This window comes from Epinephelus moara, chromosome 18 (assembly GCF_006386435.1).
Source record: "Epinephelus moara isolate mb chromosome 18, YSFRI_EMoa_1.0, whole genome shotgun sequence".
Lineage (NCBI taxonomy): Eukaryota > Metazoa > Chordata > Actinopteri > Perciformes > Serranidae > Epinephelus > Epinephelus moara.
Genome location: NC_065523.1, coordinates 35092157 through 35107073, shown reverse-complemented (window position 1 = coordinate 35107073; position 14917 = coordinate 35092157). Strand labels below are relative to the sequence as shown.

General features: G+C 40.8%; 1 protein-coding gene across 3 annotated transcripts in view; it reads right to left on the bottom strand.

Annotated features, from left to right (window-relative positions):
• Nucleotides 1-1912: 1912 nt before the first annotated feature.
• pkn1b (protein kinase N1b) overlaps nucleotides 1913-14917 on the bottom strand; it is a 64275-nt gene continuing 51270 nt past the window's right edge. For all 3 annotated transcript variants that reach the window (XM_050069212.1, XM_050069211.1, XM_050069210.1), the window contains exons 18-22: nucleotides 13494-13570; nucleotides 13134-13276; nucleotides 11609-11716; nucleotides 11318-11398; nucleotides 1913-3042 (exon numbers count right to left, since the gene is read on the bottom strand). In XM_050069212.1, coding sequence (XP_049925169.1) covers nucleotides 2839-3042; nucleotides 11318-11398; nucleotides 11609-11716; nucleotides 13134-13276; nucleotides 13494-13570 — 613 coding nt within the window. In that variant the 3' untranslated portion in view covers nucleotides 1913-2838. The remainder of the gene's footprint in view (nucleotides 3043-11317; nucleotides 11399-11608; nucleotides 11717-13133; nucleotides 13277-13493; nucleotides 13571-14917) is intronic.

Here is a 14917-nt window from a genome sequence, read left to right as displayed (position 1 = left end):
TCTCCATGGGATATTTAAAAATAGCAGCTTTGTGCATTTAGTCCTTCTCAGGCAAGCTCAGGGGTTTAGTGTTGCTGGAGCCCACAGGAACAACGCTCCACAGCGCATTTTTTTCCCTCTCAGGCCTCATTTACACCGCAAGTGATGCATTCGCTAAGTGGTCCACAAGCTTAGCGGCAGCACACGTGCATTCACACCAAAACTGAACAGACGCGTCGAGCAGCAGCTGCTGCTGTCCCGTCAAAATACAAACCACACCCTAACAGTTGGTGGCGGTAGTGCACCGTGTTTGCAAATCTCCAATAAACCCCAAAGAAGAAGAAGTGAGTTTGGACCCAAAGCCCAGGGTGGACAGGTCTGCATGCCAGTGATTATTCCAAGGCTTGGAGAATTAATATTCAGCACTACAAATGGGTAAGTAGTCATGCTTTTTGACCTCCTCAATTAATCTGTAGTCATCCATCTCCAAAACATGAAACATGTGGCTGTCAGGTCTCCTTTGGTCAAGGAGGAGATGTCTACGGTGGCTGAGAGAGATTTTTTTGTTGAATACAGCGACCATTCGCTAGCGACTCGCGCAAAAATAGAACAGTTAATGCTCTAACCTGATAACATGCTCGCTGAAATGACCGTTGGCAAACGCTACATGAACGCATTGCTTGCGGTGTAAATGAGGCCTCAGAGTGAGGATTAGAATATATGCAGTGGGGCTGTCAAAAAAATTCAAAGTTCGAAATATATTCGAATACATATATTTTTTATAAGTTGGAACCTAAATTTGATAATTCGAATATCATTAATAATTAATTAATACTATCAATAATGTTGTATATATCTTGGCGAATCCTATTCGGTCGGAGATGGCTCGCGCACAAGCCGGGCCAGAGAGGGACGCAGCGACGGAGGGAGAGGCGCCGACGGAGGAGCCCGCTGCGCCAACACCACCCACTGCGCTGTCCACAATGTGTGACCTGTTCAGGGAGACATACAGGGAGAGTGTTGCACCTGCTGCCTCCCTGCCTACCCTTTTTGAAGAAGAGATGAAACGTTACCAGAATGAGACACCACTACGAGCCGACCAGGATCCACTCTCGTGGTGGAAAACTACGCACTGAAGTATCCAAACATTGCTCAGATAGCGAGGCAGAAGTTGATCATACCTGGCACTTCAGTGAGGTCAGAATGGGTGTTTTCATCCGAGTGTCATATTGCGTCAGCAATTAGCATCTTATTTTTATTTTTTTTTTGTAAAAAAAAAAAAAAAAAAAAAAAATTCAAATATTATTCGAACTCTACTAAATTAATTAGAAAATATTCAAACACAATTTCATGGTGCTTTTAACAGCCCTAATATGCAGTTCACATAACCCCGTCGAAAATAACATATATAAACTCTTGAAGATCCACTCATTACTAAAAGTGTGTGTCATATAAAAACTAAAGTGATGGTCAAAGTTGTCACAGTGAAATTTAAGGTGTGCTGATGGATTCATGTCATAAACTCATGCATTGAGTAATTACAAGTTAACGTTCCACCTTAAAAGTTGCCGGCAGTCGGCCCAGTGAATGAAGTTATTTTTTCTCAGACTCCAGCTGCTGTGAGAGGCAGCAAAACATCCTTTCAACAGACCGCAGTGTTCACAGCGCTTTTAGTACCAGATCTGTGTGCTAGGTACCCCAACAGAGGGGGGACCAAACATGGGGATGGTACGGGACAGCTCCATTGGTACCATCCACAACTTTTCACTGTGGGAACTGAAAAAATGTGAACCAAACTCAACTCTGCCGTACTGCTCGGTGGAAACTGGTTATTAGTGAGCTAAAAATGAAATGACTTCTCATTTTTCTCAAAACACACTGGTCAACTGAGAGGAAAACTGCTGATGACAATAAATCGATCACTTCGTCTGTGTTGGGTTCACATCTTTACTGAGTCACAGATCCAACACATTTCACCAGCAAATGACAGAAGAGGAAACACAGATGGGAAAAAAAAATCAATAAATCACAAAAAGAACAAAATCTGTAAAAGCTTCTTGTCATTTAAAAATGATTGTAGTTAAAAATCTGTGTTGTACTGACAGACAGTGGAAAGAGAAGATTGAGCACAGACACATTAACAGCATGTGACCCCACCCCCCTCCTCTCTGTTGAAACACCCACTCACTTTACTTCTCTGTGACACAGTCAACAGCAGCAGCTCTGAGTTCTCTCTTTCCTCTGGCTCCCCCTTGTGTTAATGTACAGGTGGTGCATGATTGCAGCTGATGTGGATACATTCATGACTGAGGCAGGGACGCTGTAACACAACGAAACACACACACACATAGCAGCAACAAACAGCAGAGATAAAGGGACAAGAGACGAGAGCGAGTGCAGCAAGGAAAGAGACAAACTGCTTCCTGTCAGAATAATCACGTTTGACTGTTTGACTCTGATTTAAAGGCTCTCTGAGCGTTTCAGTACGGTCACTGACGCGTTGGACAAACAGCAGGAGTCCATCATCTCATCTTCTGTTTGTTACATAATCTGGATTATCTTCACCACCACTTCCTCCTCCTCTAAAAGCCACGCAGTGTCACGGAGCTGCAGACCTGTCGAGGTCAGGAGATGCGTGAAACTGCGTGTGTGTCCAACACGCGATCAGACTCCACTGATGGGCCCAGCCAGTTCTCCATCCCATTGCAAACAGAGAGAAAGAGCTCCTCGCCTCTCATCACCATCAAGTTCCTCTCTCCCTGTGCGGGACACAGAGTCAGCCTTCTCTTCTCAGTCTCCTTTAAGAGTCTGTGGCTGGCAGTGGGCAGCTAATAACCCTGTGACCTCTGACCTCTGACCCTAGCAGAGGTCAGAGACATAGTCAAAATCCTTGAAGTGGTCCTGTTCCTTGCGGGAAAGGGTGCGGCGCTCGCGGGGAGGCGTGAGGGCAGGAGCCTCGGCTGTGAACTCCACGTCGAAGTTGCTGACGTCCTCTTTTCCTGCGATGGTCGGGATGAACGGGGGCGGGACCTTCCTCTGAAGAAGAGCCTCCCAGTCCACACCCTAAAAACAACATTCACATTTAGTTTCTAATCAAGATGCACTCTCAGGAAAGTTAAAGGGAGAGTTTGGACTTTTTCAGCAAATCACTTAAACATGCTCTTAATCTGAAGAAGCTGTCTAATTATAAGGGTGATTTGGTTGACAGGAAGGATGCTCTGAAATGGGTTAAGAAGGAGATAAAGAGAGCCAAAAACAAATATACAATGAAAGTTGAAAATGAGCTGGCTTCAGGTTGTTCTAGGGCAGCTTGGAAAGGAATTAAGTCCATGGTGGGGAAGCAAAACAGTGATAAAGGAGTTTTCCTTCCTAACATGTCTGAAGCCGACTTAGCTGAGCAGTTAAACACATTTTACACCAGATTTGATTCTGTTGATTTTAATGATGAACTGTCTCACTTTAGAAATGGGCCTTCAGGTTGCAAGACTATAATTGACCAGGCGACAGTGTGTAAATTTCTCAGTCATATCAATGAAAGGAAAAGTCCTGGTCCCGATGGCTTGGGAAGAAAATTGCTAAAGAAGTGTGCCAGGCAAATAAGTGGTATCCTTACACACATTTTCCAATCCTCCCTTGAGATACAGAAAGTACCAAGGATCTGGAAGGAATCCATAGTGGTGCCAGTTGCAAAAGTCCCATCTCCTAAAACTTTGAATGACTATGGCCCTATAGCTTTGACCTCCCTCACTATGAAAACATTTGAGCACATTGTCAAAGTTGATCTTTTAAACTCAGTACAGGATATGTTGGACCCTTTTCAATTCGCTTACAAGGCCAACAGAGGAGTAGAGGATGCTACTGCTACACTGATTAATCTTGTATTGAGGCATGTGGAGGGAAGCAAGAATCATGCACGCCTTCTCTTTGTTGATTTTTCATCTGCTTTTAATTGTATTCAGCCACACGTTTTAGCACATAGGCTTTTATCTCATTTTAATTTGGATTTTAGCATGGTGTGTTGGCTCATTGATTTTTTAACTAACAGATCTCAGAGGGTCCGGGTCAGCAAGAATCTGTCCAGTAACCGTTTCTCTTCCACTGGATCCCCACAAGGCTGCGTTCTGTCTCCTCTTTTATTTGTCCTTTACACTAATGATTGCCAGAGTGATCAAGCATCTGGCCTCATCCTTAAGTATGCAGATGACTCTGTTATTGTTAGTCTCCTTGATGGTTCTGAACATAACCATGGCCCTGTTCTGGATGAATTTGTTAATTGGTGCGACCAGTCCTTCCTCCAGATAAACGTGGCCAAAACAAAGGAAATGTTTATTGATTTTCGGAGAAAGCCCTGTCCTCCTGCTCCTTGTGTGATTAAAGGAGAGACAGTAACAGTAGTGCAGCAGTATAAATACTTGGGCACTGTTCTGGATGACAGGCTAAAATCTGATGCAAACACAGATGCCCTCTGTAAAAAGGTGAACCAACGTTTGTTCTTTTTAAGGAAGCTTCGTAGCTTTAATGTGGACAAGACAATAATGAAAATGTTTTACTCTGCTTTTATTGAATCTGTCCTCTCCTTTAATGTAATCTGTTGGTTTAGTCACCTTAGTCTTCAGAACAAAAAGAAACTGGAAAAAATGGTCAGGCTGTGTTGCAAGATTGCTGGTGTTAACCTTAGAAATCTAGAACAGACATATGAGGAAAGACTAATTTCAAAGGCTCGGTCCATTGTTTTGGACCCTCTTCACCCTTTGCACACTGAGTTTCAGCAGCTCCCCTCAGGGCGAAGGTTTAGTGTTCCAAAATGTCATACCAATAGGTATAGATTTTCCTTTGTCCCGTCTGCAATAGTGGCTCTTAATAAGCACTGATCAGGTCATTTGTTTGTTTGTTCTTCGAATGCATTGTGGCTTGTGCTGTGAGTAGGGATGGGTACTTGTTCTTCGAATGCATTGTGGCTTGTGCTGTGAGTAGGGATGGGTACCAAACTCCGGTACTGAACGAGCCCCGGGGCTACATTCTTCAAGACCGCAGTATTGAGAAGCTCTGATCTTAACGGTTCTGCTATCGGAGCAGTCGCGTTTTTTTTTCTTCTTCTTTTTTTTTTTTTTACAAGATCAACCTTGTCTTGCACATTTGTCTCACCAACTCCGTCAATTATCCGTCATTGTATCATAATTTTCGCTATTGTCCCTGAAGACGAGAGATCTGTGTCGCTCACCCTGGCTGCCTGCTGTGTGTGAGTGGAGAGCAGGGGGGCGGGGCTGTTGTTCCAGTGACACACACACACACAGACAGCGCATACACCAACTCAAGCTTGTAGCCTACCTTTAGATAGATAACGATGGCAGAGAGAGCCAAACGGTCAAAAGCGTGGCTTTACATTACAAGAGTTGCAGACACAGCGCGTTGTCACAAGTGTGACAAATGTTTTGCGTGTAAGGGCGGCAACACTAGTAATTTGTCAAAACACCTTGCGAAAGTCCATCATATTCAGACAGAAATACAAGAATATGTATTCCTGTCAAATACGGCAGCCATAGTGCTCCGCAGCGCAAGTACGGCTTACCAGCGACGGAGAAGCCTGGCTCCAGGTCCAATATTTTCCTCTTTGTTGGTGTCATGACTGTCCAGAAATACCTGAACAGCCGAGCCGTGGCAGCACACAGGTATGTGACGTGTCAGAGGAGAAACGAGCCGTTCACATTTCTCTCTTTGTGGCAGGTAACGGCCCACAAACCTCACCGCACTTTAGGGACTGTTCTTTACTTATGAAGGGACTGTTCTTTACTTGTCAGGGGAGGAGGGTGGCTGGTTGATTTTTATTTTATTTATTTATTTTATTTTGATCCCCCCTATGTTAATCACTTATTGATGCTGTTTTTGAAGTATGAATAAGTCAATAAGTAATTTATTCCATTGAAATATCATTGATGTATTATAGAAGTGATTTATCTTTTTATAAATGACAAAAGGCACATATGCCTCATTTTTGCTGTGGTATTGTGATACTACTCAGAACCGTGATACTTTCACTGCTATCGTACCATGGGTCCCAATTTTGGTCCTGTGACAAGACTATTATTTTATGTATTTTACATTTCAAGTTGTAAAAAGTAAAATGTTTTGTTACATAACTATTTTGTTGCATAATGAGAATTGAGAAAATAAAGCAATTTATGTTCTTAATTTGTTTTTTTCTTCCTCAAAAAGTATCGATAAGAGTACCGTTAAAATACCGGATTGATGAGCAGTACCGATAAGAGTAGTAGTACCGTTAAAATCTTAACGATACCCATCCCTAGCTGTGAGTGTTCTTGTTGTTGACTACTGGCTGCAAATCAAATTGCCCCGTTGCCCCCCCATTGCTACCGTTTTAAAACTTCAAATTCGGCATTTCGACTGTCACTATTTTGGTTTTTAGAGCAAGAAGTGACCATAACTGGACAAGAGGCTAAAGCTGTGGAGGACCTGACTCACAGAGTGCAGCGGAGCCTTGCAGACATCCTGTCACTGTTGTGGCCCCCTTCTTAAATATATATAACTTTAGGCCTCAGTAAAATGTAAACGGTTATGTTTTATAAATATTCACCCCGTACAGTTGTCATGAACAGTGTTGGGCAGTAACGTGTTACAGTAATAACATAAAGTTTTACAGTAACGAGTAGTGTAACTAATAACTAATGAAATTTCAGTCACTATATTACAATTTCTCCAAAACCAAACAACTCAGCACGGTGTTACTTTTGTTATCACATCACTACTGACATGAAATACAACAGTCACATCAGCGGACTCATTTTAGTAATCGTCATGCTGTGCAAGATAGTTGGAAACGTTCACCTTAGCGGCTGGAAATATTCCCATTACTTTGGTCTTGTCGGGAGGAAACATGACAAGAACACTGCTGCTGCAGGTAGTACTAAAACTTTTTTAGGTAGACTAAAACTCTTCCACTGCAAAAACACGTCCTCAAACCTTCGGTGTGAAACACCACGGCTACTACGAACCACAGCACAACGACATGAAGCTCCAGGAAATACACCCCACCAAAGGTGAGCCATCCACGCCCGCGGAGGTCAGCTCTAGCGTTACACTGGCTAAACAATCAAAACTGGATTTTAATCATGGACAGCTGCAGCTGGGTCATTATACGAAAACGTGCCATTTTGTGTCTCTCGAACAAAACTGTGCTATAAATGTCAATAAACAATAAATACACTATAATCATTTTAGAATTAATTTTCCATGATATCTCTTGTAATATTAAAACAATGTAAAATTGTATTTATTTTGTTTTCAAAGAGTTTTAAACACCTTTTTGTATGAAGCATCATTCAAAAGCTGTAAAAATGGCCTGTCGCTCAATATGATTGTTCTACTTTTACTAGCTATTAAGGCCCCAAAAAGTCAAACTATCATAAAAACATAAACTTATATATAAAGCCTCAAGTGTCCTTCCATTACTCATGAATGAGTTTTATTCTTAATATGTGTAAAATGTTGTAAAAAACATCAATTTAGTCAGGTCGCCAGGTAGTCGTCAACCCTGTTACTTTTAAAGAAAACACCCCTTCTGAGATAATGGACTGCTCCGAAAGTTGCATCATTTCCTGGGAGTGAAATCAGCTTCCTTTTGTGAACATGCTGGTGAAAAGACAAATAAGTGTCCTCTTCTTTTCATGATTTTTCTTCGAGTTATATAATGTTTGACAGAGAGGGACAAGCTTATTGTGTCAGCCCTGTTTCCACAAAAGGACACGTTAAAAAGATATTTGTTAGAAATTTTTAATGTACATAAATAACATGATTTAAGCCTCTAATGAATGCACACCATGTGGTCTCATGACCTTCACCACATGGCTAGTAATGGCTGCCAAGAACATTTTTCGTCAACCCTGTTACCATCAACCCTGTTACCGTCAACCCTGTTACCATTCTAGTGTAAAAGGGTTGATGGTAACAGGGTTGACAAAAGTATGGTTTTGCGAGTACATGAAAATATACTTTCCTTACCAATAGTATTTACATGATATACATGGTTTTACAAGTTTCATCGCTAGCTGAGAGGGAAATTGTCAATTTTGTCAACCCTGTTACCATCAACCCTTTTACACTAGAATGGTAACAGGGTTGACGGTAACAGGGTTGATGGTAACAGGGTTGACGAAAAATGTTCTTGGCAGCCATTACTAGCCATGTGGTGAAGGTCATGAGACCACATGGTGTGCATTCATTAGAGGCTTAAATCATGTTATTTATGTACATTAAAAATTTCTAACAAATATCTTTTTAACGTGTCCTTTTGTGGAAACAGGGCTGACACAATGAGCTTGCCCCCCCCTGTCAAACATTGTAAAACTCTAAGAAAAATCATGAAAAGAAGAGGACACTTACTTGTATTTTCACCAGCATGTTCACAAAAGGAAGCTGATCTCACTCCCAGGAAATGATGCAACTTTCGGAGCAGACCAAACATGTTCAATGGATCAAATTCATTGTGACTGTCCTTTCAATATCCTTCATGTTTTGAAAAATGCTAAAACCTCTCAATAAATATGTCTCCAAAATATTATTTGATTAGTCATGTTGAATTAAAGGTTTATGAATGTCCCATTATCTTCATTAGACCCAAAGCTGCAACTTAAACTATCAGTATGGTAACTGTTGTCAACCCTGTTACTGAGGTGTCAGCCCTGTTATTTTTATAATATTCTAGTATAATTCAAAAAATGAAAAGACAAATGTCAAATCAACTCATTTTCTATGTTAAGTAAAAGAAACCAGTAATCTACAGAACGAAATGTGGGTATTATTGTTTTGTTTCCATATTCTGTTCTTAAAAAGAAAGATGCTGTCAAAGTGTCAATTGCAAATGAGCATATTCATCCATGGATAAAACATAAACACCTCAATATTCCCACTGTACAAACACACTCAGTGTAACAAGGGGAGATTTTCAAACATTAATTGGTGTATCACAACAGGGTTGACAAAACACATATGCATGTTGATTAAATGTGGGGGAAAAAAAACAAAAAAACAAAAAAGATAGCCTGAGATGGCACAGCACCTATTTCTGATAGGTAAGGATCTATTTAATCCAAAAAGGGTCATAAATAGTTTTAAAACAGTACTTTGAAAATCAAACATTAAGAATGGGAAATGGCACGTTTTCATATAATGACCCAGCTACAAAGAAGTGAGGAAGCATGTGGTTGGATATGTGGTGATGAAATGTTGCCCCATGACTGTCTCTCTGTTTTCAGGGTTCCTGCAGACTTTTTCAAGTCAAATTTAAGATGTTTTAAGACCTCAACAAAGGAAAATCAATACCATTTAACACCAACAAACGACATTAATACACGGCAGTTAACATCACGTTCACATCTCATCGGTGCTCCTGTGCTTGATGCTTTAACTCCCACCAACCCAAGTTTGTCAGCATATCTTCTAAGTCGCCTCGATGTCTTGTGATTGCGTTACGTGTAATAAAGTAATAAAATCATATAACTAATCATGTAACAAGATACAGTATTAAGTAGATTTGATTAGTAGGGCTGTAATCAACCAAAGAAAATCTTGGTCGACTAAAGTCTCACATAATCTTCAACTAATCATTTACTCGTGGAAAAAAAAATCTGCACGTTATTTTTACTTCTGCGGTGGTGTGTCTGTGTCACTCTGCAGTTACACCTCCAAAACACTAGTCAGCAGTGGAGGATTGTGTTAAGTGCTGTACAGTTTAGTGCAAAACAACCTTTATTTATATAGTTGATTCAAAACACACATTAAACACACATTAAACATGGCTTAATAGAGACAATTTCAAACACAAGTAAGCAAATCAGCTTCACTATAACTCGCAGCATTCACAGACAAACACTTGTCTTTATCTGGACACATTTCCCCCACCAATACAACATGCTAACGTTATTAGCACAAGTCTATGGTGTTTTACATTGTATAAATTAGCCTAGCGTCTAGCGATCTTTTCCTCTTCTCACGTAAAACCAGGGACAACAGCAACATTTAACAAAGGTAACGGCACATAATTGGGCTCCATTACAACTCACAAGGTTCACTGACAAAACAACTGTCTTATACTAAACACGTTTTCCAAACAAATACAACATGCTAACGTTATTAGCACAAGCCTATGGCATTTTACATGGTATACATTAGCCTAGCGACGAGCGGAGATTTCCTCTGCTCATATGAAGCCAGGATAAATCACACACACGACTTAAAATGCTATTTTAGTGGAGGCTTTATTGTCTTCACAATTTATTGTTTATCTGTGAAATTAAAGTAAATAAAAGCTTCGTTTCCACTGAGGGAAATGGTTTCAGCTTACAGAAACAGACAGGAGGTCTGCGTCACCGCACCGAGCGTGAGGGTGGGTGAGTCCAACTTTCTGTCAACAGGGGTGTTTTGAAAACACCTCCATTTTCATAGCTAACTTAGCCTGTCCCCCCGCCGCAGGACATAATGGATTAATCCTGGAAAGCTGTTGATGTAGCATTTTTCTCCTTATGAAAGTAACACGGCGATTATTTGACTAATGAGAATTTGGTCGGACGAGAGCATATCGACCAAATAATCGACTAGTTGACCAGGAGACTACAGCCCTATTGATTAGGTATTCAGACATGTCTCCGTTAGTCTAAGTTTCATCTGTATTCAGACATGTCTCCGTTAGTCTAAGTTTCATCTCAAAATTGAAGACTTCTCATAAGTAAAAATAAGACTTTTTAAGACATGTTAAGGATCTGCAGGAACCCTGTTTTTTTGGGCACAGCCCTGGGAAAACACCGGTCACTGACAACTGAAGACCTCCAGGTAAATAGGAGTTATCTATCATTAACTACACTTAACGGCGATTACCCTGACATTCACACAGAGGCACACATCTGAATTTTGGGGAGATACGCAAACACCAATTTTATGGGGTGTAACGGAAAAGTAATATAACAAGTAGTGTAAGAAATCACTGTTAGCCGGGAGTAATAAGAAAAGTAATATAATAACTTTTGAAAAGAGTAATGAGTAATATATTACATCTTTAAACTGGTCATGAATAAATTAAAGTGGTGAAAATATTCTAAATACAGCATACACTTAAACTGATATTGATTTTTTTTTTTAGGTGGCTAAAATATACGCTTTGCTGCAGCAGTACATTTGCTCAGCTTCTGTGTCGGTACTTTTGCCTGCTTCTCCAAACTGAGGACATGCAGTCCGCCATCTACTGTAGATAAAACACTGACTATGGATAAATACTGAAAACGACACCACTTCAAAAACTATCCCTTTAACATTAAAACTCGACACTCACCCTGAAGAACGGTTGCTTTTTGACATCTTCGGCATCCTTCTCTCCAGAGCCCAGACGTCTTTCAGGATTCCTCCTCAACAACTAGAAACCGACAAACAACAAAGTGTTACAAATACTTCATCATTTAAACATGATCATTCATTCATTCGTTCTCTGCTGCCTGAGTGAAAGTGACTTAGCTTGAGTCTTAGTTTAAATCTGCAAAGTTTCAACATCACAAGCAAAAAAGTAAAATAAAATAAGTGAGTCAGGAGCAGGAAGTGACAGGAGAAACAGCGAGTGGGGTCTGACCCGTCTCATGATGCCGATGGCTTCGGTGGAGAGGAAGCGAGGGTAGCGCACTTCATCGTTCACTATGCTGTCGAATACCTCCTCCTCATCGTCACCTGGGAACGGAGACTGAAAGAAGCCAACACACGTTAGTTTGTAAATATACAGAACTGTAAATATTCCTGTTTTCCTTTTTATTTCTTCCTTTAGTGCTTCTAATAGTTTGTTCTAATTTATTGTTTTTTATCCTCTTGTAAGTTAAATATTTTTAATATCTGTTTGTGTACTTTATGTGCATGTGCAGCGTGGACGGGGCTACAGCTACATTCATCACATCCAGGTAGAATTACTGTAAACAAATGAAATGAGAAGACTGTCAGTCGTCCCTCACCAGTCGTATAATTAGCACCAGTGTTTCTGTAATTAAGACAAGGTTTCCCATGAAGCCCATCATATTCAGGTCCACAGAGGATGCTGTGCACCCTTCCTCACCACATATTTTTCCACGTCTATCTTCTCCTTATCTCTCACAGAATAAATAAACATGCTCTGCAGATTTTCCATCTATCAGCTGTTCACTCCACTTTTCACTCTCAAGACTTTGTTCCTGAATCTCCAACTCGAGATCAATAGTTCACTTCCTGTTTGGAGCCAGAAAGTGAATTCTCTTTCTGCCTTGAAGGAACTGTTTGACATTTTGGGAAATACACTTATTTACTTTATTGCAGAGAGTCTTATGTGAGGATCGATACCACTCTCATGTCCGTCCAGTAAATATAAAGCTATCACCAGCCAGCCCAGTCGCCAGAAAAAAACTTGGCTTTGTATGTTTTTGCAAACCACCGATACCTTACATTTGCATGTGATCATGTAGCAGATGTGTTGAAACAGCACTGTGGTTAATGTGTGTTTAGGGTTAGGCACAAAAGCCACTTGGTTACAGTTAGAAAAAGATCATCTTTTGACTTAAAATACCCAGTTTTGGGAGCACAATCCTGGCGGGAAACGCAGTGATGTCTCAGCAAAAAACAACCGCTTCTTGTAGCTCGAAAAGTCGCTGGAAACGCACAGACTCACTAATAAAACAACTGGTTTTGTTGTCTGTTGGTCTCGAACTGTGGTCTGCAGCTTGGCAGGTGTCCTGCCTGGGTACCACGCCATCCACCATCCCCTCCACCTTAAGCCAGCTCATATACATTGATTTAATACATATGAAACGTACAAATGTAATGTATTAGTTTGGCAGCCAGTTAGTTTAGCTGAGCACAAAGACTGATCACTTTCTGTATGGATTAAACAAACAAGACGTAAAACATTAAGTGGTCATTCTCTATTTCCACTCTCTATGCTAAGCTAAGCGCTTGCTGGGTGTAGTTTTGTATTCATCATGCAGATGTGAAAGTGGCATCAATCTTCTCAGCTAACTCATGGCAAGAAACTGAATAAGCATATTACCCAAAACGGAAAGTATTTCTTTACGTTAATCGGGGAGATGTTAAAAATCCAGGCATGCAGAGACGTCCAAGGGGTGAGTCTGTATTCTTACCTCACCGACCAACATCTCATAGATGAGCACCCCGAGCCCCCACCAGTCGACTGCTCTGGTGTATGATGTGTCTGTCAGCACCTCTGGGGCCAGAAACTCAGGAGTCCCGCAGAACGTACTGGTCCTGTCCCCATAACCCATACCTCAAGAGACATGAGATCAGAGAGAAGACAGTATGTAAGTAGAGCAGATTTCAGGGGTGAAGACAGAGAAATATTGACTGTGGAAGTGATGAGAGACTCATCAACGTTAGTGCAACAAACTATGGGAAGTCAGAAAGTCATTTCCCCTAATGTACGGTACCTTTCCTCATCTGGTTTTGTAGAGGGCTGGTATGATGAATAAAGTATTGACACTCACCTTCTTTACAGAGCCCAAAGTCTGCTATCTTCACAAAACCTTCTGTGTCGAGCAGCAGGTTGTCCAACTTAAGATCCCTGACAAAGAAAAGAAAACAATTTATAACAAACACTGAGTGTTGTGAAAAAAGTACTTATGCAGTACAGACTGAATATGCTAGTTATCTAACTGGTCTGTAAACGGTAAACTGTCACAGTCCGGTGCACATGACTGAACAAAGAATAAATGGTATGTATATTTATGCACGTACAGTTGAACCAAAGTTCACAAGCGCCAGTTCCACCCAGACACTTTAAGCCATGCGCCAATAGCAACATGTCCTGACAGGGGTAAATGTAGACTTAAGTTCTTGACGGTACTACTACCCAAACTCTAGAGCTTAGATCGGGCCCAAAAAGTCCAGCCCGACCCCACCCAAGCCTGTGCATGTTCTGTCTGAGCCCGTCCCGGCCTGTCCCTTTATCTGTAATTATGAGCCTGAGCCCGGTTTAAACCTGACATTTTTTTTTAGGATACGAACGTGGACATTGAAGGCTGACTCTTGTCTTTCTTTCCATGGCAAGCCTTCGTCATGTGCCTCTTAAGTGTCGAGGTCCCCGTCTTTTTGCTGTCATATACCAGCATGGTGCTGCACTCCCCCAGATGTGATAAGTAGTTGGTTCCACAGCCTAGGTTTATTATGAGGAGCCCAACCCGTCCGAGCCCGAGGATCGCCGGGAGGGAAATTACAGCCCGGGTTCGGGTTGGGCAGAGAATCTAAATTCTACTTAAGCCTTCATCGCTTGACATCATGTATAGCTAATGATTTATTTAAATGGTGAAAGGGCAACAGAATAATTATTGAATGTTGACGAAGCTTTCGAAATCATGAACATTTTCTTTTGTTTTAAAAAAAACAAAACAAAATCACAACTAAACTCACTGACAGCAGTTGAACAGTTTTCAAGTCTCTGCCTTTTAATATTCAGAACACTGGGCACACAAAAAACAATTCTCTACAAGTAAAGTTACTGAATATTTGAGGACACTGCGCTGTTAAAGAATGAAGTTATTGTATATTTTTGAAGATTCTCCAAAAAGCACATTTTCTAAAGTAAGTATTGCAGGAAATTGTATAACCAACTGGAGAAGCAATTTCTGAAGAAATTGCGGGTGTGAATGCTACAAGCTGAAGCCACGCTGCAATGCTGCCTTGAATACAATAAAGTTTGAATGATTTGAATGTTTGAATGTTTGTTGAAAAGCTGATGCCACACTGAATAGCTGCCTTTAATAAAATAAAGTTTGAATGATTTGAATCTTTGAATGTTTTACTGAGATTTATGAAATCCAATATGGCTGCCGGCTAGTGACGCCACAATATGCAAATTAGATGAGTTAATTTACTCCCATCACAAACTTTGGGTCATGATGAATAGTTTTCT